General features: G+C 39.8%; 1 protein-coding gene across 2 annotated transcripts in view; it reads right to left on the bottom strand.

The window, feature by feature from the left end:
• Positions 1-26,014, bottom strand: part of SWAP70 (switching B cell complex subunit SWAP70) — an 84,364-nt gene that overhangs the window by 43,058 nt on the left and 15,292 nt on the right. For both annotated transcript variants that reach the window (XM_025357291.1, XM_025357290.1), the window contains exon 2: positions 12,293-12,433. In XM_025357291.1, coding sequence (XP_025213076.1) covers positions 12,293-12,433 — 141 coding nt within the window. The remainder of the gene's footprint in view (positions 1-12,292; positions 12,434-26,014) is intronic.

Raw genomic sequence — 26,014 nt, forward strand, 5'->3', positions numbered from 1 at the left:
ACGTCTCCAAAGATATACAAACGACCAACAAGCATATGCGAAGATGCTCAACATCACTTATGATCGGGGAAATGCAAATCAAAACACAATGTGGTATCACCTCACACCTGTTAGAATGGTCACTATCAAAAAAACAGAAAATAACAAGTGTTATTAGGATGTGGAGAAATCTGAACACTTGCACACTGTTGGTGGGATTGTAACATGGTGCAGCTGCTATGGAAAACAGTGTGGAAGTTCCTCAAAAAGTTAAAAATAGAATGACCATATGATCTAGCAACCCCACTTCTGGGTATATATCCAAAAGAACTGAAAACAGGACCTTAATGAGACATTTGCACACCTATACCCACAACAGCATAATTCACAATAGCCAAGATGTGGAAGCAAACTAAATATCCATCCAAGGATGAATGGATAAAGAAAATGTGATATACACTGGGTGCAGTGTACACTTCTTGGGAGACAGGTGCACCAAAATCTCAGAAGTTACCACTAAATAGCTTATCTATATAACAACAAAACCACCTGTTCCCCCAAAACTATTAAAAGTTTTAAAAAGTAAAAAAAAAAAAAAAAATTTTTTTAAAGAAAATGAGGGCCAGGCCCAGTGGCTCACGCCTGTAATCTCAACACTTCGGGAGGCCAAGACAGGTGGATCACTTGAAGTCAGGAGTTTGAGACCAGCCTGGCCAACATGGTGAAACCTCGTCTCTACAAAAAATACAAAAATTAGCCGGGCATGGTGGCAGGCACCTGTAATCCCAGCTACTCGAGAGGCTGAGTCACTTGAACCCCAGAGGCAGAGGCTACAGTGAGCCAAGACTGCACCACTACACTCCAGCCTGGACAACAGGGCAAGACTCTGCCTCAAAAAAAAAAAAAAAAGAAAAGAAAAAGAAAATGTGTTATATATATACAATGGAGTATTATTCAGCCTTAAAAAAAGAAGGAAATCCTGTCATACATTACAATAGGGAAGAACCCTGAGGACACCATGTTAAGTGAAATAAGCCAATCAAAAAAAGACAAATACAGCATGATTCTACTTATAATAAAGTAATCAAACACACTTTAAAAAGGTAGTAGAATGGTGATTGCCAGGAACAGGGGGGAAAGGAAAAAAATGTGTTGTTCAAAAGGTATAGAGTTTCAGTTATGCAAGATAAAAAAAGTTGTTGTTGTACTTTTTTTTTGTAAAGTTGTTGTTGTACTTTCTGTTGTAAAGATCTGTTGTACAACAATGTGCATACAATTAAAAATACTGTACTATACCCTTAAAACTGTTAAGAGGATAAATTTACATTATATATTTTTACCAGTTTTTTAAAATACAAAATCCATAGTTTTCATAGAAAATAGTGCATAAAGCATTAGTATTCAAGTGTTTTCACACAAGGTATAATGTCAAACAAAATAAGGAAATTCAATCTTGGGTTTCCAGAATTTCATATATCATAAATTATACCAAATGGTTTTCAAGGTTCTAAGAACAAGAATAAAGAAATATATGTGAAAGAATCTTGCTAAAGAAGAAAAACGCTTCCTTCCTGTAGGAGATAGGTAAAAATAAAGAAAAAAAAGGAAGAAAAATGCTGCAAAGTATTTATTATTAAATTATATGATATACTGACCATATACACAGCTGTAACAACAAAAAAAGAGTTCTTTATGTGTTAATGTGAAATAATCACCAAGATATGACATGAAGGTACACAACACGAAGAATTATACAATGTCCAGTGAAAAACGCAAGTCACAAAATACTATATAGAACATGATCCTATTTTTATGTCTCCAGAGTAAAAATTAATCATACATTAAGATATACATATACGGCCGGGCGCGGTGGCTCAAGCCTGTAATCCCAGCACTTTGGGAGGCCGAGGCGGGTGGATCACGAGGTCAGGAGATCGAGACTATCCTGGCTAACATGGTGAAACCCCGTCTCTACTAAAAATACAAAAAACTAGCCGGGCGTGGTGGCGGGCGCCTGTAGTCCCAGCTACTTGGAGGCTGAGGCAGGAGAATGGCGTGAACCTGGGAGACGGAGCTTGCAGTGAGCCGAGATCGCGCCACTGCACTCCAGCCTGGGTGACACAGCGCGAGACTCCGTCTCAAAAAAAAAAAAAAAAAAAAAAAAGATATACATATACGACAAAACTTTTTTCTAATGTGAGAGGAAAATGCACATAAAATTCAGGATGGTGGCTTCCTCTTGGGAGGAGGCAGGGAAATGGAAAAAGAGAAGAGCAAAGAGGTTGAGGCAACAACATTAGTGATGTGTTTCCCAAAATGAGTGGTAGGTTCACAGATGTTCACTTTATTATGCTTTATAATTTTCATATATCCTACAAATATTCTTTTGCATATATCATATTATAAAATAAATACAAAGACAAAATGGGGGAAAAAAAACAAGTGCTGATCAATGTATACAGATCACCAAGTGTACACAGATCACCAGTGTATACAGATCACCAAGTGTATACAGATCAACCATTTGTGTACAAAGGGGAAAGAAGAGATCATCATTGCTGTTTGTATAAGGTGTAGCAATGTCTGCATCAATATGTCTTTGAGCTGAACTGCAGCTCAAAACTCTTATTCTAGATCCTGTCTTTTACTGTGTATCTATGGATATGCAAATATGTGTTACCTGTCTACTATAGGTCAGTCAGCATCTGGTATGGGAGGAGTCCCACATAAAATAAGACATATGTACTCTCTAAGGAGCTTCTAGTGCAGGGAGGAAGACAGACTAACAGTTATGTGCAAATGCTCCAATAAAGGGGAATACAGGGAACTCTAGCATCTAATTCAGCAGGGCACAGTGGTTCATGCCTGTAATCTCAGCGCTTTGGGAGGCCAAGGCAGGCAGATGACTTGAGGCCAGGAGTTTGAGACCAGCCTGGCCAACATGGTGAAACCCCGTCTCTACTAAAAATACAAATTACTCAGGCGTGGTAGCTCGCACCTGTAATCTCAGCTACTCGGGAGGCTGAGGCACGAGAATCACTTGAACCCAGGAAGTGGAGGTTGCAGTGAGCTGAGATCATACCACTGCACTCCAGCCTGGGCAACACAGAAAGACTGTCTCAAAAAAAAAAAAAAAAGAGAGAGAAGATGGAGGTTCTCTTTCCTTGCCTAATGCAGCCATGGCTCGTGGTCCCAAGAAGCATATGAAGCAGGTAGCAGCTCCAAAGCATTGGATGCTGGATAAATTGACCAGTGTGTTTGCACAGTGAGGCCATATATACACACAGTAAGGCCATAAATATATATATGGTCTCTCTATATATCAGTAAACAGAATTATGCCTGTTATTAAAATATTATAGAATGTACTGGGAAATTAACAGAAATCCAGAATTTGGATAGGGATGATGGCCACACAACATAATAAATACACTCACAACCATTTTACTGTACACTTTAAAATGGTAAGTTTTATGTTATGTGAATTGTATCTCAATGTTTTTATACTTTCATAAGACCATTTAAACCAGAGCAAAAGTCCAAGAGCCAAGATAATGGAGAAAGTAAAATGGTAGGCTCTTCTCATATAACTACATATACATTTCTAACCTCAAACTCTTTCCTGAGTCCCAGTTCTATATTTTATTACAACTCACATGAAATCATGAATTCTTTGAAATCAAAGGCCATATCTTATTTAGCTTTGTATCCCCTCTGCCTGGTTTGCAGTATTAATTTGCTCATTCATTCATTCAAATCATTGTGTGTGTTTACGAGGTATCAGTTACTCTGCTAAGAGTTGGATAACAGTGAACCAGTTCTTGCTGTCACAGAACTTATACTCTGGAGAGGGAATCAGATACCAAACAATACAGCACACACAACAACCCAACCACTAGTAAGTGCTATAGAGGAAAAGCACAGGCTGCTGTGGGAAACACATTACAGGAGAGCTGGTTAGCTCTGGGAAGGGTGGGTGCTACCAGGAGAAACCTCCCTGAGGAAGTGACAATCAAGTTCAGAGCTAAAGGATGAACAAAAATTCTCTGCATTTGATGGGCGGAGTTGGCCTTACAACACAGGAGGCAGCATGTCTGAAGGTTCTGAGGCAGGAAGGGTCTTGGTAACCTGAGGTACAGAGAAAAGGCCAACATGGTTGCACTAAAGTGAACAACCCACATGTGTAACAACTGATGAACTGAATATGTAAACAAAGCATGGTATATCCATAACGGAATGTTATTCAGCCATAAAAAGGAATGAAGTATTGTCACAGGATACAACGTGGATGAACCTTGAAAACATTACGCTAAGTGAAAGAAGCCAGATACAAAAGGCTGCCTATTGTATGATTCTACTAATATTGTATGTCCAGAATAGGCAAATACATATAGATAGAAAGTAGATTTGCACTTGCATAGAGCTATAGGGGAGAGGGGGTGATTGCTAAGTGGGTATGAGATTTTAGGGGCAGCAGTGAGATGAAAATATTCTAAAATCAATTGTGGTAATGATTATAGTGAATGAACAAAAAAAACCACTAACTGGTACATGTTAAATAGACTAATTGTACGGTATGTGATTTATATCTCAATAAAACTGCTATTTTAAAAAACAATATATCTTTACAGCACGTGACTCATATTGTTAGCCAAAGTGTTCATCAGTATAAAGTCATTCACGTTTCTTAGCATGAAACCCCTTTATTTCCTCAAAAGTTTATAGTCCTCTATAGTTTCACAAATGTAATGAAAATGTAGAGTCCAACTTGGTCATTGTACCAAATTAAAACTATGTAACTTTCAGTCAGGTGCAGTGGCTCACACCCATAATCCCAGCACTCCGGGAGGACAAGGCAAGAGGATCACTTGAGCCCAGGAGTTCAAGACCAGCCTGGACAACATAGTGAGATCTCTACAAAAAAAAAAAAGTTAAAAATTAGCCAGGCATGGTGGTGCACACCTGTAATTCCAGCTACTCCCCAAGCTACTTGGGAGGCTAAGGTGGGAGGATCTCTCGAGACCAGCAGGGCAAGGTTGCAGTGAGCCACAATCATGTCGCTGCATTCCAGCCTGGGCAACAGAGCAAGACCTTATCTCAGAAAACAAAAAAACAAAACAAAACAAAGAAAATGCACACTATGTAACTATGTAACTTTCAAACAACAATGAACGAAAACATAACACAAGCTAAAGGGCAATAAAAAAGAACCACACGAAAGCACAGGTTTGAGTGTTTAAAGAACAGTACCACTTCCGATTAAATGACATTGTTAGGCACACATTTGAAGGGCTTTCAGCGCTGACAGGATAGTCATTTAATTAACAGAAGAAACTTGAAACAACACTTTATACAAGAATTATAAGTGACATATGAACAATGAGAAAGTACACCAAGGGGAAAAGCATAAATGTTAGACTAGAGAAACACAATGCAGAGGCAGCTAGGCTCTAGAGGATAGACATACTGAACTGAAATGTTTCTCTGTTTTTCTTTTGTGTATGTTTCCAAAAAAACAAAAACAAAAAGGCTTCTGTTGGAAAGCACCAGATTCCCCAACTGGAACTTGGCATACTGCCAATGTATTAATGATTTTAATCATATAGCCCAAACCAAGCTTTAATATGAGAATCAGAGAAAATAACTGATAAGATTTGGACTAGCAAGCCTAATCAGCCATTAAATCTCATGGAAGAATTAGACTGCCTTAAAAATATGCTGAAGGAAAACTAGTTTTTTACATACTTTATTGTTACTAACTAGAAGGTAGTAATATACCACTTTCTTCAATTATTCACTGTCAGATAATTCAGCAATAGTGTCTCTCTGCCTAAAAAAAAAAAAAAACAAAAAAACAAAAAACCCACAAGTTTCTTTCTAGATGTTTAAAGAACATTCCTTTACTAAAAAAGGATTTTTTTGTTTGTTTGTTTGTTTTTATAGACAAGGTCTTACTTTGTTGTCCAGGCTGCTCTAGAACTCCTGGGCTCAGGTGATCCTCCTGCCTCAGCTTCCCAAAGTGCTGAGATTATGGGCATAACCTACGATGCCCAGCCAAGAAGGAATTCAAAAATTTAACATTTGGGGCCAGGCGTGGTGGCTCATGCCTATAATCCCAGCACTTTGGGAGGCTGAGGCGGGCGGATCACCTGAGGTCAGGAGTTTGAGACCAGCCTGGCCAACATGGTGAAACCCCGTCTCTACTAAAAATACAAAAATAAGCCGGACGTGGTGGCATGTGCCCATAATCCCAGCTACTCAGGAGGCTAAGGCAGGAAAATCGCTTGAACTCAGGAGGCAGAGGTTGCAGCGAGCCAAGATCACGCCATCGCACTCCAGCCTGGGGAACAAGAGTGAGACTTCGTCTAAAAACAAAAGTTAACATTTGGAAGGATAAAATACTTGGTAAAGGAATAACAGACAGGTTAATCATTTGAGGTCTCAGGAAAGCTGCAAATTAATTCTATCGATGTAAAAGAACAAAGTAAATACAAAAACCAACCATAAAAAATTACTTTTTGGGAAGTTTCAATATAATTTAACTCTTGGTACCAACCTCCTCAGAATAATTCTCCCAGGCAAAGGCAGAAAGCCCCTAAAACAACCTGGGGAAAAAAAAAAAAAAAAAACGAAAAAACTGACCAAAACGAATACTAAGGAACACCACACACTAAGACAAGAGAATCACCTTAAAACAACTTGAGACAGAACAGAAGAAAACTGGATGAAAGCTGAGCTACTTTGAGGTAATCAAAATGGCTTTTAAACAACTTTACCCCTTCCTGCCTTCGACCAAGATTTCCCCTATGTATCCAAATATTAGACACTCGAAAAAAACTTAATTCCTAAAGGGAGTAATTAATCCTTCAATAGTACAGTTAAAGAAACATTGGTGGTGAAGTTAAATAGCTTAGGTTCAAAAATCTACCTACCCCTTATTAGCTAGGCCACCGTAAGCCATTTCCTCCTTAGGTAATGGGGGATAATTCCAGTTCTGCCTCACAGAATTAACATGAGGATCAAATGGGACAGTACATATACATGACAGTATACCTTGTGACTGTTTAATAACTATTTCATATTTTCTCTGCAAAACTGATTATAATCTCTAAGTTTTATGTTAACATTCTTCAGTCACTGTTAGCATTTCTTTTTTCAACCAAGTTTCAAACAAGGCACTAATCTTTGCTCAATTTAAACTCAAACCATGGAAACCTCGGCTGCTTTACTTGAATTGCAGGACTGGCAAAATTCCACTCCAGGTGGCTAAGCAATAATAAACAAGGGCTCACTGTTTCATCACATCCTCATTCCCTCCGTGAATAAGTTTCTCTCCAAATTTAGTGGCTCATTTTGGACTTTCAAAATACTACTACATTTCCTCCCCCAGTTATAAAACTTTTAAAATATTGAAATACTAAAACAAAGAACATTTTAAAACTAAATAAAATTCAGTAAGTTTAAAGAATGTCACACCAAGGAAAACAAAATGCAGTAGTAGGGTACACCACTTCAAGATATTAAACCATGTTTCTCTATTCACTAGCCCAGCACACACAAATTCTAGCACTGAAATAAGAAAAACAAATTCAGGTTTCTAAGAATTTCCCAGTATGTTCTATAATATTTTAATAACAGACACAATTCTATTTACTGTCTATATCTAGAGACTATATATATATATATATATATATGGCCTCACTGTGTCACCCAGGCTGCAGTGCAGTGGCACCATCACAGCTCACTGTAACCTCAAACTCCTAGGCTCAACTGATTCTTCCACCTCAGTCTCTCGAGTAGTTAGGACTACAGGCATGTGCCACCAAGCCTGGCTAATTTTTAAGTTATTTAATAGAGAGAGGATCTCACTATGTTACCCAGGATGGTCTTGAACTTCTGGGTTCACATGATGCTCCTACCTCAGCCTCCCAAAGCACTGGGATTACAGGCATGAGGCACTGTGCCCAACCAGTGTCTATCATTAAACACACATACACACAGCAGATCATCAAATATTTGTGTTCTATAGTGTCTATCATTAAACACACATACACACAGCAGATCATCAAACACTTGTGTTCTATAGTTTTATTATAAGTATATATGAAATATATTCAGCAAATATTTGACATATTAGACATACTTACACATAATAAAACTATAGAACACCAATAAGCTACCTGAGCAATAAACAGAACAGCAACACAAAAAAGCATTATACTATAAAGTGCTGAGACTTTACACATCAATTTTGGTACAATTTAATTATTTTTTATTAAGATATAATTCACATACCATAAAATTCACCCTTTTAAAGTATACAATTCAGTGGTTTTCAATATATTCATAAGGCTTTATCACTGGTTAATTCTAGAATATTTTCATCATCCCAAAAAGAAACCCAAGACCATTAATAATCACTCACCATTCCTACCTCCCCCTCACCCCAAGAAACCTCTAATCTACTTTGTATCTCTATTTACTTGCCTATTTTGAACATTTCATATAAATAGAATCATACCATATGATGCTTTTGTGGATTTAATGAAATCTTACCTTTCATTATCATGTGGTTTTTCTTCCTTCTTTTTTTCCTAATTAAAGCATGATCATGTACCACATGATAACTATAGTTAATAACAATGTATTAAACACCTAAAAATTGCTGAGAGTAGATTTTATTCTCACCACAAATAAGGATGTGAAGTAATGCACATTATCTAGTTTCACTTTACCATTCCACAATGTATACACATTGCAAAGCATCATGTTGTATCCCATAAATATATTTTTTTGGTCAATTAAAAAAATAAACACGAAGAAGAGAAAAAAGCACGATCCGGGCAATGTTATCATCTCTGCAAGGGAAATTCTTCAAAAACATGCATTGAAGTTGGGCACAATGGCTCACATCTGTAATCCCAACACTTTGGGATGCTGAAGCAGGCAGATCACCTGAGGTCAGGAGTTGGAGGCTAGCCTGGCCAACATGGTGAAACTCCATCTTTACTAAAAATACAAAAATTAGCCAGGTGTGGTGGCACATGCCTGTAGTCCCAGCTACTCAGGAGGCTGAGGAAGGAGGATGGCTTGAGCCCGGGAGGCAGAGGACACAGTGAGCCAAGATTATGCCAGTGCACTCCACATTGCAGCCTGGGGGACAAAGAGAGACTCCGTCTCAAAAAACAAACAAACAAACAAACAAAAAAACAGGGCAGGCACAGTAGTTCACGCCTGTAATCCCAGAACTTTGGGAGGCCAGTGCGGGCAGATCACCTGAGGTCAGGAGTTTAAGACCAGCCTGGCCAACGTGGTAAAACCCCATCTCTACAAAAAAAAGCAAAACTTTGCCGGGCGTGGTGGCACGCACCTATAATCCCAGCTACTGGGGAGGCTGTGGCAAGAGAATCACTTGAACCCAGGAGGCGGAGGATGCAGTGAGCTGAGATCATGCCACTGTACTCCAGCCTGGGTGACAGAGCGAGACCTGGTCTCAAAAACAAACAAACAAAAAACATGTATTGGCCAGGCATGATGGCTCACATCTGTAATCCCAGTACTGTGGTAAGCCCAGGTGGGAGGACTGCATGAGGGCAGGAGTTCAGACCAGTCTGGGCAACATAGTGAGATCCCGTCTCTATAAAAAATGTTAAAACTTAGCCAGGTGTGGTGGCATGCAGCTGTAGTCCTTACTACTCAAGAGGCTGAGGCAAGAGGACTACTTTATTTAGCACAGGAGTTCAAGGTTGCAGGGAGCTGTGACGGCATTACTGCACTCCAGCCTACCCGACAGAGCAAGACACTGTCTCAAAAAACCAAAAACACATATAACACATGAAATATACACACACATATACACAGGCATGCATACACATAAAGAAAGATCAGGAAATTGTATTGTGAGGCTGATATGGAATAACAGATATAGATACAAAGATTACCACACAGATGAACATTGTAATTTTTAGAATCTTTACTGCAAAATTCTTGAAAAATATTTGTTGGTTTCTAAAAAGAATCCTGGCTGGGCACAGTGGCTCATGCCTGTAATCCCAGCACTTTGGGAGGCTGAGGTGGGAGGAACACCTGAGGTCAGGAGTTCAAGACTAATCTGGTCAACATGATGAAACCCCGTCTCTACTAAAAATACAAAAAATACATGGGCGTGGTGGTGTGTGCCCGTAATCCCAGCTACTCAGGAGGCTAAGGCAGGAGAATTGCTTCAGCCCGGGAGGCAGAGGCTGCAGTGAGCCGAGATCGTGGCACTGCACTCCAGCCGGGGCAACAAGAGCGAAAAAAAGAAAAAAAAAGAATCCTGACCAACATTTTGGCATTTTCCAAACTATTAAATTATTATTATAAATGTTAATTACTATACTTTACTATTATAAAAAGACATTAAACTATTTTAAAATTATATAAAAATAATAAAAAATCTGAAGCCACAGAAAAACACGTATATAGTTGTGTATTCAGGTTTGATGCAAAAATTGAGTTTTTAAAAATTTTTAAATGTTTTATTTATATTTTTACTATGTTGCTCAGGCTAGTCTTGAACTCCTGACCTCAAACAATCCTCCCACCTCAGCCTCCCAAAACGCTGGTATTACAGATGTAAGCCACTGTACCCAGCTGCAAGTATTTTACTTTTAATTCGAAAGTATTATCATTATCATTTTTTGAAAGGCATTACTGAAATATACTTGTTACAGAGAATGGTCTGAGCAAAAAATAATAAAAATAAATAAGAATTTAAAAATTAGAAGTATATAAAGACCCCTCAAAAAAAAAAAAAAAAAATTGCCAGTACATACGAAACCAGATTGTTTTCTTAAAAAAAAAAAAAAAAAAAAACAGATACATGTGCAGTATGTGCAGGTTTGTTACATAGGTATATATGTGCCATGGTGGTTTGCTGCATCTATTGACCTATCCTGTAAGTTCCCTCCCCTTGTCCCCCAAACCTCAACAGGTCCTGGTGTGTGTTGTTCCCCTTTCTGTATCCATATGTTCTCATTGTTCACCTCCACTTATGAGTGAGAACACATGGTGTTTGCTTTTCTGTTACTGGGTTACTTTACTAAGGATGATGGATGGCTTCCAGCTTCATCCATGTCCCTGCAATGGACATGATCTCATTCTTCTTTATGGCAGCATAGTATTCCGTGGCATATATGTACCACATTTTCTTTATCCAGGCTATCAGTGATGGTTGGTTCAATGACCATCCATCTTTGGTTCCACGTCTTTGCTATTGTAAATAGTGCTGCAATAAACATACGTGTGCATGTATCTTTTTTTTTTCTGAGACGCAGTTTCGCTCTTGTTGTCCAGGCTGGAATGCAATGGCGTGATTTCGACTCACTGCAACCTCCGTCTCCCAGGTTCAAGCGATTCTCCTGTCTCAGCCTCCCAAGTAGCTGGGATTACAGGAGCATGCCACCACACCTGGGTAATTTTTGTATTTTTAGTAGAGACGGGGTTGCATCGTATTGGTCAGGTTGGTCTCGAACTCCTGACCTCTGGTGATCCGCCCACCTCAGCCTCCCAAAGTGCTGGGATTACAGGTGTGAGCCACCCTGCCCAGCCATGAATGTATCTTTATAGTAGAATGATTTCTATTCCTTTGGGTATATACCCAGTAATGCGATTGCTGGGTCAAATGGTATTTCTGGTTCTAGATACTTGAGGAATTGCCACACTGCCTTCCACAATGGTTGAACTAATCTACATTCCCACCAACAGTGTAAAAGCATTCCTATTTCTCCACAGCCTCACCAGTATCTATTGTTTCCTGGCTTTCTAATAATCACCATTCTGACTGGCATGAGATGGTAACTCATGGTGGTTTTGATTTGTTTTTCTCTGATGATCAGTGATGTTGAGCTTTTTTTTCATACGTTCATTGGCTGTGTAAATGTCTTCTTTTGAGAAGTGTCTGTTCATATCCTTTGTCCACTTTTTGATAGAGTTTTCTCTTATAAATTTGTTTAAGTTCCTTGCAAATTCTGGATATTAGACCTGATTTTTTTAAAGCGCCCTGAGAGAGAACAGGTACAGATTAACACAAAACACAGTTCTTAATTTCAAAGAATGAACCAAGTTGGAAAAACATCAAACCAAGTTTAGAAGACAGTGGAGGAGAGGGAAGAATAAGAAGCACTGTCAGTCTCTCATTCTTTCTTCCTTTCTGATTTATCTAGTGATTCTTTGTACCTCAACTCCTTAGTGAACGCACCAACAGGGGGCTTTGGGGCCCACTTGAAACACGCAAACCAAACAATGCTGCACCCAAAAAAATGTTAGAATCATACCTTTTCCAAAATGAACCTGTTTAAATAAGGCATGTAGCCCTGGTTGGACACTGGCCCCTCATCATCATCCCTGAAGTGCTCTTCAAGGGCAACCGGGTCATGAGGAACCTTCAGCACCGTGCACAAGTTATGGGAAAGGACCTGCAAGGGAAAAGAAAATCGTTTAAAGACTCCCACTAACCAGCACATGACACCTTCACCGTGAACACAACACGCTGCTCCCTGTCCTGGGTAGAGAAAGATGGAAAATAAACTAGCAAAAACAGGGTGAGGGCTGCTCAGCTGCCAGCCCCTACTTGTCACCTGTTACTCTTTCTCATTTCTTCCCAGGTTTGGTTCACTCAGAACTAGTCTCTCCTACATGCCCACTATGAGTCACGCTCCATGCGAGATATGTGAATATAATACTCCTGTGGTCTTTTACTAATTTATCCACATCAGAAAGAAAAGCGGGGGGAGAAGTGTAAGAGAATGTGTTCAAAATTAAACTTTTTGCCAAGTAGAGCACAGTCAGCCAATTAGAGCTGTTCCGAGAAAGAACCTGGTATTGGGACGGCAGCCAGGGGTTCTGGACAAGGAGGCTGACCTAGGCAAGTCACAACCTCTCCAGGCTTTAGTTTTCTCATTTATTCAATAGAAAGGGGCCAAATTAATATACCAAATATTAATTAGGAATCTCTAAGTATCTAAATATTTCTAAAATTCTATGACTAGGCTAAGTTTCAGCATGAGTGTAAAAGAATATAAACATAAAAAGAGAAAGAAATCCAGGGCCTGGATTAAAAATAAGAAAAAATTAAATAGCAAAAATTGTAGTCACCAACATGGTTAAAAATACTTTATAGAAAACTTGCATTCCATAGCCTAAATACATATAAAGGGCTACTGGTCTTGCAATAACCTAAGTTCACACTTCAATGTCCAGATACAGTAGTTAAATTAGCAGTCTGGGCTACCTTAGTATTAATCTTGTTTTACATTAAATGAAAATCTTAAAATAGAACTTAAGTCCCTTCCATTTCATTTGTGCTTTCTGAACAGGTCAAATTATATAGCTAAGGCTGTACTTTCTTCAGCAGAGAATCTTCCTAGTTGAACCCCAGATAAAAACATTCCTTATTTTTCTCAGCCCTAAACATTTAACCTTAAGGAGCCACATTCATATCAATAAATACTTTTATTTGCATTAAGCGAGTCCCTTTTTCTGCATACACATATTTCAGTTAGGAGTTTTTTTAAGATTAAAAATTTTTAATCTATAAAATAATTTGCATATCTTCTTTCTAAATTTGTTTTGTTTCTCAAAGCTTCATTTATGTGGAGATCCTTTTCTACACGCTCTACTGGTTTTAAGGAAGTAAGTTAAGGAAGTAAATTCACAAATGATTATAAATGCAGTAATGAAGACTTTTATGAGCCTCTACAAAGCAGCCTGTGTTTCTCAAGCAAACCCTGTGTTTGCCAGTAAAGCACATGAAAAGACTATGGTGGAGCTTTTATTGGAGAATCTTGCACCACAGTCAGCAAAATTTTAAATAGATATTTAATTTCTACTAGCCTAGTAAATCCTACATACTAAAGATCAATTTCAAGAATATAAAGTGCTTAAAAACTGTAAAATGCTATGGAAACACAAGTATTAAAGAAATGAAATGCACATTACTCAGATCAGGTTCAAATGTGATTCAAATTTTAAAATCATTTGGAACTCTACCCAAGTTAACAATTCCCAACTACTGGTTAAATTACGGTATATCCATAAAACATAAAAACCATGAGAAAGCTTGCTATGTACTGATATGAAAAGATCTCCAACATAAATTAAGTGAAAAAAACAAGGTACTTAGGAATATGTATGTCATCTTTTGTATGAAAGAAAAGGGAGGAAGAAAAGAAATTCTGGAGAGATATATAAGAAATTAGTAACTGTGAAGGGAAGACAGGTTTGATGAGACCAAGGTTAGAAAAAGACTTCACTGCACCTCTTCTTTGTATTAAGTTTTTTTAAAAAATTAACCTACTCAAAAATGTACTACATATTTTAAAAATTAAATATACATATATATATATAAAGTGGCCAGCCTAAGATCACAAAGATCAATCTATTTATCTTCATAGCCTACAATTTTTCTTCTACATTAACCTGCTGACTAGAGATAAGGTGTAAAAGGAAGACATATTCCACAGCAATATACCATGACTAATGGATGAGTGAGCTGTAATGGCAATAAATGAGCTCAGAAAAGGAGAAATAGTATGTGTTACAGTGACTTCACAGAGGAAATGAAATGTAACTTATTGCTTACAGGATAAATAAGGATAGTTTTAGGATAGGAATAGAGGCAAATAGAAAAATTTCCAGACAGGGGAATAACATGATAAAAGTAGTTGATTAATCCAAAGCACTCAGGAAACAAAAAACACCATCTCCTCCATACCCAGCCTGTTCTCTACCTTTGGGTTTCACAGATCGTCTAACTAAAGTCCTGGCAGAGGCCTTGGATGTCATATTGTCATCCTCATCTTATAAATGGTGACTACAGACTCACAGATATTAAATTTGTTTTTCTTGACTAAAGTTACCGAGAACTGAGACTAGAACTCAGGTTTTGTAATCTCTGGTCCAGCACTCTCCAGTAATAAGAAACATTATGTCTTCAGTTCTCTAAAGTCAACAGTGCTCTTTGTACATATAGACGCTTAGTTTGATTAAGTGATCCCACTGAAGAAGATACAGATTTGAACTCAAGATTTCAGCCTTGGACAATTAAACAGCACTCCTGTTAAACACAGGGATGGCTAAATTCAGTGATAATTTTCTTAACTATATTTACTTAGTTAAGCAAACTGTGAGGAAGGCAGCACATTATACAAGGCACCTAGAAGGGACCTGAACTCCAATGTCTCTGCATCCTCACTATCAAATGAGGAGTTGGACTTGTTTGTAAAACCCTTAACTATCAACCCAAACTCATTTCATAATTTAGATAAGAAGTCCAGCTTTGTGACAGCTTTTTCACCATTAGTAAGGTCTATAAAAGGGAAGTCTTCTTCAAAAAACATAACAACAGGCTCACGCCAATAATCCTAGCCCTTTGAGGGGCTGAAACAAATGGATAGCTAGAGCCAAGAAGTTCAATACCAACCTGGACGACATGGCAAAACCCCATCTCCATAAAAAGTACAAAAGCTAGCTGGATGTGGTGGCACGTGCCTGTAGTCCCAGCCACCTGGGAGGCTGAGATGGGAGGCTGAGGTGGGAGGATCACCTGAGCCTAGGGAGGTCGAGGCTGCATTGAGCTGTGATCATGCCACTGCACTCCAGCCTCGGTGACAGAGGGGGTCCCATCTCGAAAATTAATTAATTATAATATATATGTATATATAAAACAACCAACTGAATACAGCAACAATGAAACAGTATTTCTAAAAGAGAAAAAACTTGTGTACTATCTTTAAAACTTTTCATCAGCAACCTTTCTTTAAAGCATAGACAGTATCACAAGTATTTTTTTCTTTTTTAAGATTTATATTTATTTTTTAAAAATAGAGATGGGGTCTCACTATGTGTGCTCAGGCTGGTCTCAAAACTCCTAGGCTCAAGTGATCCTCTCACCTCAGCCTCCCAAAGTGCCAGGATTATATACATGAGCCACCATGCCCAGTCTCAACAGTCTCAACAAGGTTTTTTGTTTGTTTCTTGTTTTGAGGCAGAGTCTCGCTCTGTCGCCCAGACTGGAGTGCAATGGCATGATCTCAGCAACCTCTGCCTCCCAGGTTCAAGCAATCTTCCCACCTCAGTCACCCAAGTAGCGGAATTACAAGCACCTGCCGCCACACCCAGCTAATTTTTGTATTTTTAGTAGAGACAAAGTTTCACCATGTTGGCCAGACTGGTCTCAAACTCCTGACCTCAAGTGATCCACCCACCTTGGCCTGACAAAGTGCTGGGATTACAGGCATGAACCAGTATACCTGGCCAAGGTTTTCTTTTTATAAAAATAAAATATACAAGAAATAAAATTTTTGATGGCCAAAATATAAACTAGTAAAAAGAAGTAAAAGCTCCTCCATAAACTTATACAGCAATTTATGCTTTTTCAAGTAGACTCATACCATCTATTAATCTGGTTTAGCCTCTCCACAGGGAGAGTAGATATTATTGCTATTTTACAGATGAAGAGGCTGAGTCAGAGATTAGGAGATGTGTCCCAAATCACAGAGTTTTATGTGTAGTGAAACTGGGATTAGACCCAAGTCTCCCACTCTGGTGTCTTTTCCATGCTTTGCCACCTTCCCTCTGTTTCTGGAAAAACAGATAGCCCTGCCAATACAAAGATGAACATGCCTGCGAGTTGTTTCCAAATTTCAGTGATGTGCTGGTGCTACCCTAGCCCTACCCCATCAGCTCCACACGACCCAACAGAGATGACTGGCACTATTCAGCAGGGCCAAGTCAGTGCCAGTGGCAAGGAAGTACATGGACCTAGAAGTCTGGGACCATTCTCTCTCTGGGAGCCCTCATCTCCCAGTACCCTATCCCTCTGGGGGAAACCACATTAAGAGGCACTAACCCCTTCCCCAGATGAGAAAGCTGAAAAGCAAATTAAGACAAAAGAATCAGAAAGAGGACTACAAGTTCTTGATTTGTAAAAGGACTGCCCCAGATCACTCTAATCAGGGTGTTTGCAAGTTTCTTGAAAAAGCTGAATTTATCCCACTTCAAATGCCTGCTCCTCCAAAGGCCATTCTTTCAGCACGCACATAATTGCTAAGCAGCTTTGCTCTCATTCTGCTAATTTGAAGAATAAACTATTGTTACCACAATAACAGATCCATATCCATGCCAGAAACTCATCTCTCCAGTTCCTTCATAGCTGTCTGCAGTTGCCTAATTAACTGCATGAGCCCTGCTCGTGTAGTCTGTTCCTATTCAGTGGTTTGCTTGCCATTTACCCTTTTTAAGCATTTTGCTCCAGCCATCATGAAAATGAAATCAAGGATGGTGAACAGTGTTTTAACACATGAGTAAGTAGTGTTCACCATCCTTTCTCCAAAGACGTAGAGATTCTAAAAAGTTATTTAAAATGTGCCGCCCAGTAACACAGTTTCCCTTTGCAGGATGTGCGTAATGGGCAAGATTCAACACTGAAAAAAAGGGGAGGGGGTGGATTTCTATTCCAAAAGACTTATCTGAACTGACACAATTATAGACTTATAACTCATAATGGGAAATCTTTTTTTAAAACATTAAAATTCCTGCCTGGTTTATAAAATTTCAAGCTAATGGCAAATTACCAGAAAATTCTTCCTAACAATGGACCAGCATGACCAATTTCCTACCACAGCTATGCCCTGCCTTAAGAGCATTGTCTACTCTAAGTCCGGCCCATTACCGCATGGACTCATTTTCCACTTCCAAACATCTTTTCATCCTGCTTGTCACTGTTTAAGTCTTGCTTGCTTTCTCTTATCTTTAATCTATTCAGCCTCAAAAATCTAAGTCACTGTTCACATTGCTCTCGATACCTAAGTGCAATCAATTACCATCCTAGACACTTACACCAAATCTTCAAGTACCACTAACATCACGTTTTTCCCTGCCTAAAAATCATCAGAAGACTACAGAAGTAAAAGCTAAGGAAATATGTGAGTTCTATATTTAAGTCACTCCACAAGCCAGCCCACTTCACCTTCCTTATTTCTTCCCACCCCTCTGCACGAACCATACAAATACAGCCAAATAAGTTTACTAACTGCATTCCAGGCAAACCCTGTACCACACCCTTTTCTCCCCTGGGCCCTTGCTCAATTTACGCCCGCCTCCTTTCCTACCTAACAAAAATGCCATCTCTTTCTGAAGCCTTCATCACCCAAACCAAGATGATCTTTCTTCACTCTGTTTCCCAAGCAGTACCTCTTGTGCTAACTACCACACATGATTTTTCTCTCCTATAAGACTGTACATTTCTGAAAGGCCCATATCTTACACAACATTGCATGCCCACAGCACCTAGCATGCTGCCCAGAATCCAGAAGACTTTCAATAACTGCTAAGTGAATTCTTTCTAAAAATTATCTTAACATTAAAGCCGTGAGACTTTACTATTAACAATAATTTTTTTTTTTTTTTTTTTGAGACGGAGTCTCGCTCTTTCGCCCAAGCTGGAGTGCAGTGGCACTATCTAGGCTCACTGCAAGCTCTGCCTCCTGGGTTCACGCCATTCTCCTGCCTCAGCCTCCTGAGTAGCTGGGACTACAGGCGCCCACCACTGCACACGGCTAATTTTTGTATTTTTAGTAGAGACGGGGTTTCACCATGTTAGCCAGGATGGTCTCGATCTCCTGACCTCATGATCCACCCACGTCAGCCTCCCAAAGCGCTGGGATTACAGGTGTTAGCCACTGCACCCGGCCAACAATAATCTTAGAAAATATACTATCTCTATCTCCTCACTTCACAGATAAAAAGACTGTGGCCTGAGACTTGGCCTAAGTTACACAATAATTAGCAACAAAGTAGGGACTAGAACTCAAATCTCTTAACTATCTATCCCACAGTGATGCCCTGTGCTGGAAACATTTCCCTTCTGCCTAGTCACATCCTTCAAGATTGGGTCATTCATAAACTCTAGGAAATGTTCATGGATTACCACCCTGCCCCATGAACTCCTATTCAGCATTTAACTATGTTCTGTTTCAGATACTAATGGTATCTCATCTAACTGTAGATCAATAAGGGAGGAAACAAATATTTTCCTTCTACATCCTTCAGTGACTAGCATAGGGCTAAGGGAAGATTCAGTAAGAGCAGAACACTTACAGACAGATTAAGGAAAAGTAACTCAAAGTCATCTGTTGGAATGCTGTCCACAGAATGCATGCCACTGATGTCATACAGTGGCACTGGATTACACTCTAACTGAACTGAACCACCTTTTTAAATTTATTTTGGATAACTTACCAACTTACCCCTCTTCAGAAATGAAACAGAAAATACCGGTAAATTTGACCACATAAAAATGCTTATATTTTCTTTTAAAAAGAAAGAAACCATAAACAAACAAATAAGGTAAATAGCTCCAATATTCAAATCATTCTTGTGGGCATGAATAGAAAATTCACAAAAGAAACTAATCACTAATAAAAGAGGATACCTTTCAAGCTGGGGTGGAACTCCGGGGACCTTTAACTTCTAGACTGAATGGCTAAGGCGGTATAATGCTGTTCGCTGTGTATTATATTTGGTATAACTTTTCTTACTGTTTCTCTACTAAGAACTCCTTTAAATGTGGTTTGTTATTGTGATACTTTTTACAAGGAAACTATACTTGAACAGTTCCAAACTGTACATACTGTATGAAGCTTGTCCTCTGAATGGGTTCCTCGTTTCTACATGGAATTTCATGGCTTGCAGTATCATATAACTAAAGATTAAACCCCACCTTTTACTTCAAAAATAGGTAAATAAAATATAGGAAAAGATGCTTTATCTTGCTAGTAATCAAAAGAATGCACATTAAAAGAGCTATTACTTTTTGCCTAAGTAATAATACTTGGTGATTGAGGAGCTATAAGGGAGTAAAGACTACCAATATCCAACACTACAGAAGGTACAGAGCAGGTTTTCTCAACCTCAGTACTACTAACATTTTGGGCTGAATAATTATTTTTTGGGGGGACAGGGCAGGTAACCTACGCATTGTACAATGTATAGCAATATCCTGGGTTAAAAACATTTAAAACATCTCAAATACCTGTGAATAGGAAATGGTTAAAGAATGATGCATCAACACAATGAAATAGTTCACAGTCATTATAAAGGATGGTGTCTGTTATCTATATGCATTGATACAGAAAGATGACCCTAACACAATGCTTAAGAAAAGAGACTACAGGCTCGGCACTGTGGCTCACACCTGTAATCCCAGCACTTACGGAGGTCAAGGGAGGAGGATCACTTGAGCCCAGGAGTTCAAGACCAGCCTGGGCAACAAAGTAAGAACCTGTCTCTACAAAAAATACAAAAGTTAGCTGAAGGGGGTAGTGTGCGCCTGTGGTCCCAGCTACTAGGGAGGCTGAGGTAGGAGAATCAAATGAGGCCAGGAGGTTGAGGCTGCAGTGAGCCGTGATAGCACCACTGTACTCCAGCCCTGGCAACCGAGCGAGAACCTGTCTCCCAAAAAAATATAAATAAATAAATAAGAAAAGAGGATATGAAAGGACACAGAATATGACCCTATTTACACAAAAGGACATATATGTCTGTGTATTTACACATGTGTATATGCATGTGTGTGCATGACAGGGGAAGGGAGAAAGAGAGATATATAAGAAAGATATTCACTGAAAAATTAATTGCATCTGCCTCTGGTGGTAGAATTTGAGTGTTTTACCTTGGACTCTGTACTTTAATACATTGAGTATTCTATGTATTACCTTTTAATCAGAAAATGAAGCTTTTATGTTTTAATATTTTATATATTTTAAATACAAAATTTAAAAATTAAGTAGGGCTGAGGGCTTGCTATGGTCTGAATGTGTCCCCTAAAATTCATATGTTGAAACATAATCTCCAATGTGTCAGTATTAAGAGGTGAGGCCTGGCCGGGAGCGGTGGTTCATGCCTGTAATCCCAGCACTTTGGGAGGCCAAGGTGGGTGGATCACGAGGTCAGGAGATCAAGGCCATCCTGGCCAACATGGTGAAACCCCATCTCTACTAAAAATACAAAACTTAGCCAGGTGTGGTAGTGTGTGCTTGCAGTCCCAGCTACTTGGGAGGCTGAGACAGGAGAATCGCTTGAACCAGGGAGTCGGAGGTCGCAGTGAGCCGAGATCACGCCACTGCACTCCAGCCTGGTGACAGAGCGAGACTCCATCTCAAAATAAAAAAGAGGTGAAGCCTTTATGTGCTGATTAAGTCAAGAGAGCAGAACTCTCGCAAATGGGATCAATGACCTTATAAAAGAGGTTGAAGGGAGGGAGTTCCCTAGTCTCTTTTGCCCTTCTGCCACATGAGGATACAGCAACAAAGAACCATCTTGGAAGCAGACAGCAAGCCATCACCAGACACACTCAATCTGCCAGCATCTTGATCCTGGTCTTTCTAGTATCCAGAACTGTCAAAAATAAATTTATATTATTTATAAATTACCTAGTCTGTGGTATTTTGCTGCAGTATCAGGAATAAGCAAAAACAGGGCTCCTGCCAGAAAACACCAGTAAAATTAGAAAATGAAAAGATCACTGCAGAACTATGAAGTTGATAAAATTAACTCATGTGAGTCATCCACAAAGCATGCTTTCCCACGCCCCTTTAAAAAGCCACCCTATGGAGGTTGCAGCAGGCCAAGATGGTGCTACTGCACTCCAGCCTGGGCACAGTGCGAGACTCCATCCCAAAAAAAAAAAAAAAGTCACCCTAATGGGCAACAAAGTCCCCCAATTTGGGACAGCCTCCTGAGAGTCCAGCCCCTTAATAAAATATTGCACAAATGTCTTTTAAGAAGGTAAACCATTTGTGAGAAGATTTAACTCCAGCAAGCTTCTTTATCTTTCTCACTATTCTGTAAGTTCCTTAAAGAGAGGGTCTATATTTTAGCTATCTGTGCAACACGTATTTTAGCCATCTGTGCAATACCAAAACCTAATGAAGTACCTAATGAGAGAGCTGTTCAACAAATGTTTGCTAAATTAGTCCCATTTAAGAATTTCCAAGAATTTTTTTCTTTTTTTAAATTTCATTTTGCTACTCTACCATCTTCATCTAGATCTGGGTCTCTGCATTTATTTTACTATACTACCATGTTTCTAGAAGAATTTTTAATTGGAATCTCTAGATCAGATCACTTTCAGAGTAAAAAACAATGCCTCCATTAGTTCTTAACACCACCAGAACTAGTCAAGTGTAACTCATCTGGCCTGAGATCTAGTAGAGAAGTCCAGTTCCTTAAAATTCAAGTACAGACTTCTGAGAAAAGGACACAATAAGAATTAACAAGCATGTGTGAGAGAAGGCTCTATAACAGAAGAGGGGGCTCTGAGTTGTGACTCCTTGACTATCACCTTCCTTGGAAGTTTAATTTAGTACATTCATCTCCAAGAGAAAATGTGACGTCACAGTGTGCACTCAGGTGGTGACAAAGATCACAAATCTGGCTGGATGCAGTGGCTCATGCCCGTAATCTCAACACTGGGAGGCTGAGGCAGGAGGATCACTTGAGGTCAGGAGTTTGGAACCAGCCCGGGCAACATAACAAGACCCTGTCTCTATGAAAAATACAAAACTTAGCAAGGCATGGTGGTGCACGCCTGTAATCCCAACTGCTCAGCAGGTTGAGGTGGGAGGACCACTTCAGCCTAGGAGTTCAAGGTTGCAGTGAACCATGATGCACTCCAGCCTGGGTGACAGTGCAAGACCCTGTCTCAAAAAGAAAAATTTTTTAATTTAAGAAAGATCACAAATCTGAAGTCATTAAAATATACAGAAATCGAAAATATGTAAAATAAAATTAAAAATAAAAGAATGAAAAAAAATCACAAATGTGAGGTTTCCCTCAGCTGCCCCACCTTCTCACCTACCTGACCCCGCATGGTCCTCATAATATGACTTCTATCCCTATCAATCTCTTGAAATTGCTTTTCTAAATGGATTCTGAAGTAGACACAGAGATGCACCACTCAGATGTCCCCTTAAGAAGGTAACTGCTACCCAGCTACAAGGACTGTGTTAAGCTGACAGCCTCCAGCTACTTTCAGGGTCCCAGTGACAGAGTGGGGCGGTAGGATCACTTTTCCTCAATGTGGGAGTCCCATAAGGGGCAATCTTTGCTTCAGAGCTCCCGGTTTTGCCAAATCCATATGATGGTCTGACAGTTCCTTTTCCCAATTTCATTTTCTCTCTCCCACCCCATAGAGGAATAATACTTTTGTATTCCTAACACTGTCTTAGCATTGGCTTCCTGGAGAACCCATGCTGGGACAGGTACCTTCTGGCCAAGTCACTCTCCCAAAGGTCTGGCAGTTGGCAGTCTGAATCACCCCCCCTCCTCTTAGACGTTTTTGGTCCCTGACATACCATTTTCTTTTCTTTCTTTTTTTTTTTTTTTTTTTGAGACAGGGTCTTGCTCTGTTACTCAGGCTGGAGTGCAGTAGCTCGATCCAGGCTCACCACAGCCTCAACCTCCTGGGCTCAAGCAATTCTCCCACCTCAGCCACCATCCCCCACCCCTTACCCCCAGCAGCTGGGACTACAGGCACCTGCCATGACACCCAGCTAATTTTTCTGTTTTTTGTAGAAACAGGTTTCATCATGTTGTTCAGGCTGGTCTCAAACTCCTGAGCTCAAGCCATCCACCTGTCTCAGCCTCCCAAGTGCTGGAATTACAGGCATGCGCCAGCACACCCAACCCAGACAGAATAGTTTCTAAGTTCTTCAAAGGTGCCTTTATGCAGTCACATCCATCATCCCTCATTCTCCCAATCTGGTCATTTCCCAAAGGTCAATTTTCAACCCTGAGTTCTTCTTTAATTTCTTCTTGGAAAGTGCTTTTGGCCAGGTACAGTGGCTCACACCTGTAATCCCAGCACTTTGGGAGGCCAAGGCAGGTGATCACTCGAGGCCAGGAGTTCAAGACCAGCCTGCCAACATGGCAAAACCTCGTATCTATTAAAAACATAAAAATTAGCTAGGTGGGGTGGCACACACCTGTAATCCCAGCTACTTGGGAGGCTGGGGCACGAGAATCACTTGAACCCAGGAGGCGGAGGTTGCAGTGAGCCGAGAATTGTGTCACTGCACTGGGCAACAGAGGAAGATCCTGTCTCATAGATAAATAAATAAATAAATAAATAAATAAATAAATAAATAAATAAAAGACAATTCTGTATTTATGAATCAAAAGACTTAATTAAATTTTTTTAAATTTTATATTTTATAAATTTAAAAATTTATAAAAAGAAAAAAGGAAAATGCTTTCATTCTGACAACCTTAAGTCATCTCTTTTTTTTTTGAGACGGAGTCTCGCTCTGTCGCCCAGGCTGGAGTGCAGTGGCCGGATCTCAGCTCACTGCAAGCTCCGCCTCCCGGGTTTACGCCATTCTCCTGCCTCAGCCTCCCGAGTAGCTGGGACTACAGGCGCCCACCACCTCGCCCGGCTAGTTTTTTGTATTTTTTAGTAGAGACGGGGTTTCACCGGGTTAGCCAGGATGGCCTTGATCTCCTGACCTCGTGATCCGCCCGTCTCGGCCTCCCAAAGTGCTGGGATTACAGGCTTGAGCCACCGCGCCCGGCCTACCTTAAGTCATCTCTATCCAAATGATTCACAGATCTCTTTCTGCTCTTGACCTCTCCAATAAGCTCTGGTTTATATCACTAAACAATACTAGAGATTTCTATTCTAAATCTGCCTCTCGTCCAAAAGATCCAAATGAGATCTCATCACCTTTCTCCCCAAAATAGGTTTGCCACCCTGATTCTAACTTTGGTATCACCATTGCCTTAATAAAACTATGGTCTCTTCTTATATCTCTTTTTCATATAGTTTGTCCACCTTCTGGATCTATTTCAGCCCCAGCCAATGCCAACTCCTGTCTCTACTGCATGAGCGGCTCTGTCACCTTCAGGCTAACTAAGCAGAGAGTGTGAGGCTGGGGAAACAAGGCTCCTCCCCTCACCTCCCAGTACAAGGTCCCATTCTCCCCTCTCAGGCCCTGACAAAGAGCAACCACTCCTCAGGATATAACCATGGTAAACACATCAAGCTACAAGGTTTAGTTAGAAGGCTAAACCTCAAAGAGTGTGTCTGCTACCCTACATTTTACAAATGAGGAAACTAAAGCTCAACAAAGAGAAGTGACTTCCCATGACCACACAAGTAATGGAGTACAGGTAACTCTCCTTACTCCCCAACTCCGTTCTCTCTTAACACTTTTCATGTTCCTCTAAAGGTTTTACTTTCTGAATCTTTCATCATAGTATTCTTACAGAGGAATTTCACACATCCTTTTCAAGTTAGTGACAAATGTCTCCTCCTCTAGGAAGCATTCTCTGAGCTAACTCCTCATGTCCTTACCCCAAGCTAAACAGGTTCCCTTCCTCTGCATTCTGCCTTCTGTATCTCACTGTATTTGAGTTGCCAGTTTGCTCATCTGTATCACTCACAAGATTTTAAGCTCTATAAGGGGAGGGTACATATCTGTTTTAATTTCCATAGCCACCACTCCTGTCCCATACTCACCAACTTACCCAGACTTCATAACACCCCACTAACAAGTCCCCCAATCTCCAGCCTCTCATCTTTAATCATCACACCCACATCATCAGAATAATTTTAAAACCGTATCTCTGCCATTTATCTACCTAAAAACTTTAAATGACTTACCCTCTTTACAGGGTCAATTCTGAACTAATTCTAACACAGACTGTCACTCAATAAACATACATTAGCTATCTATTCTGTGCAAAAACATTCAATGACATCTAAAATGTAGCCCCATCTCTCTTTAAATCCTAATTCTCCATTATGCATCAAAACAAACCTTCCACTCCACTCACAGTATTTCCTTTCTGCTCAAATACTCCAAGTTGAGGCTCTTGCTCTTAATTTACAGTGCTACCACCATATTTGTCACCTTTCTGCAATTATACTGGACAAGATTTGCTCCATTCTCTCAAGACCTTGAGAGCTTGTCTGGAGGTTCTAGCAGGGGAGCACGGCT

Source organism: Theropithecus gelada, chromosome 14 (assembly GCF_003255815.1).
Source record: "Theropithecus gelada isolate Dixy chromosome 14, Tgel_1.0, whole genome shotgun sequence".
Classification (NCBI taxonomy): Eukaryota; Metazoa; Chordata; class Mammalia; order Primates; family Cercopithecidae; genus Theropithecus; species Theropithecus gelada.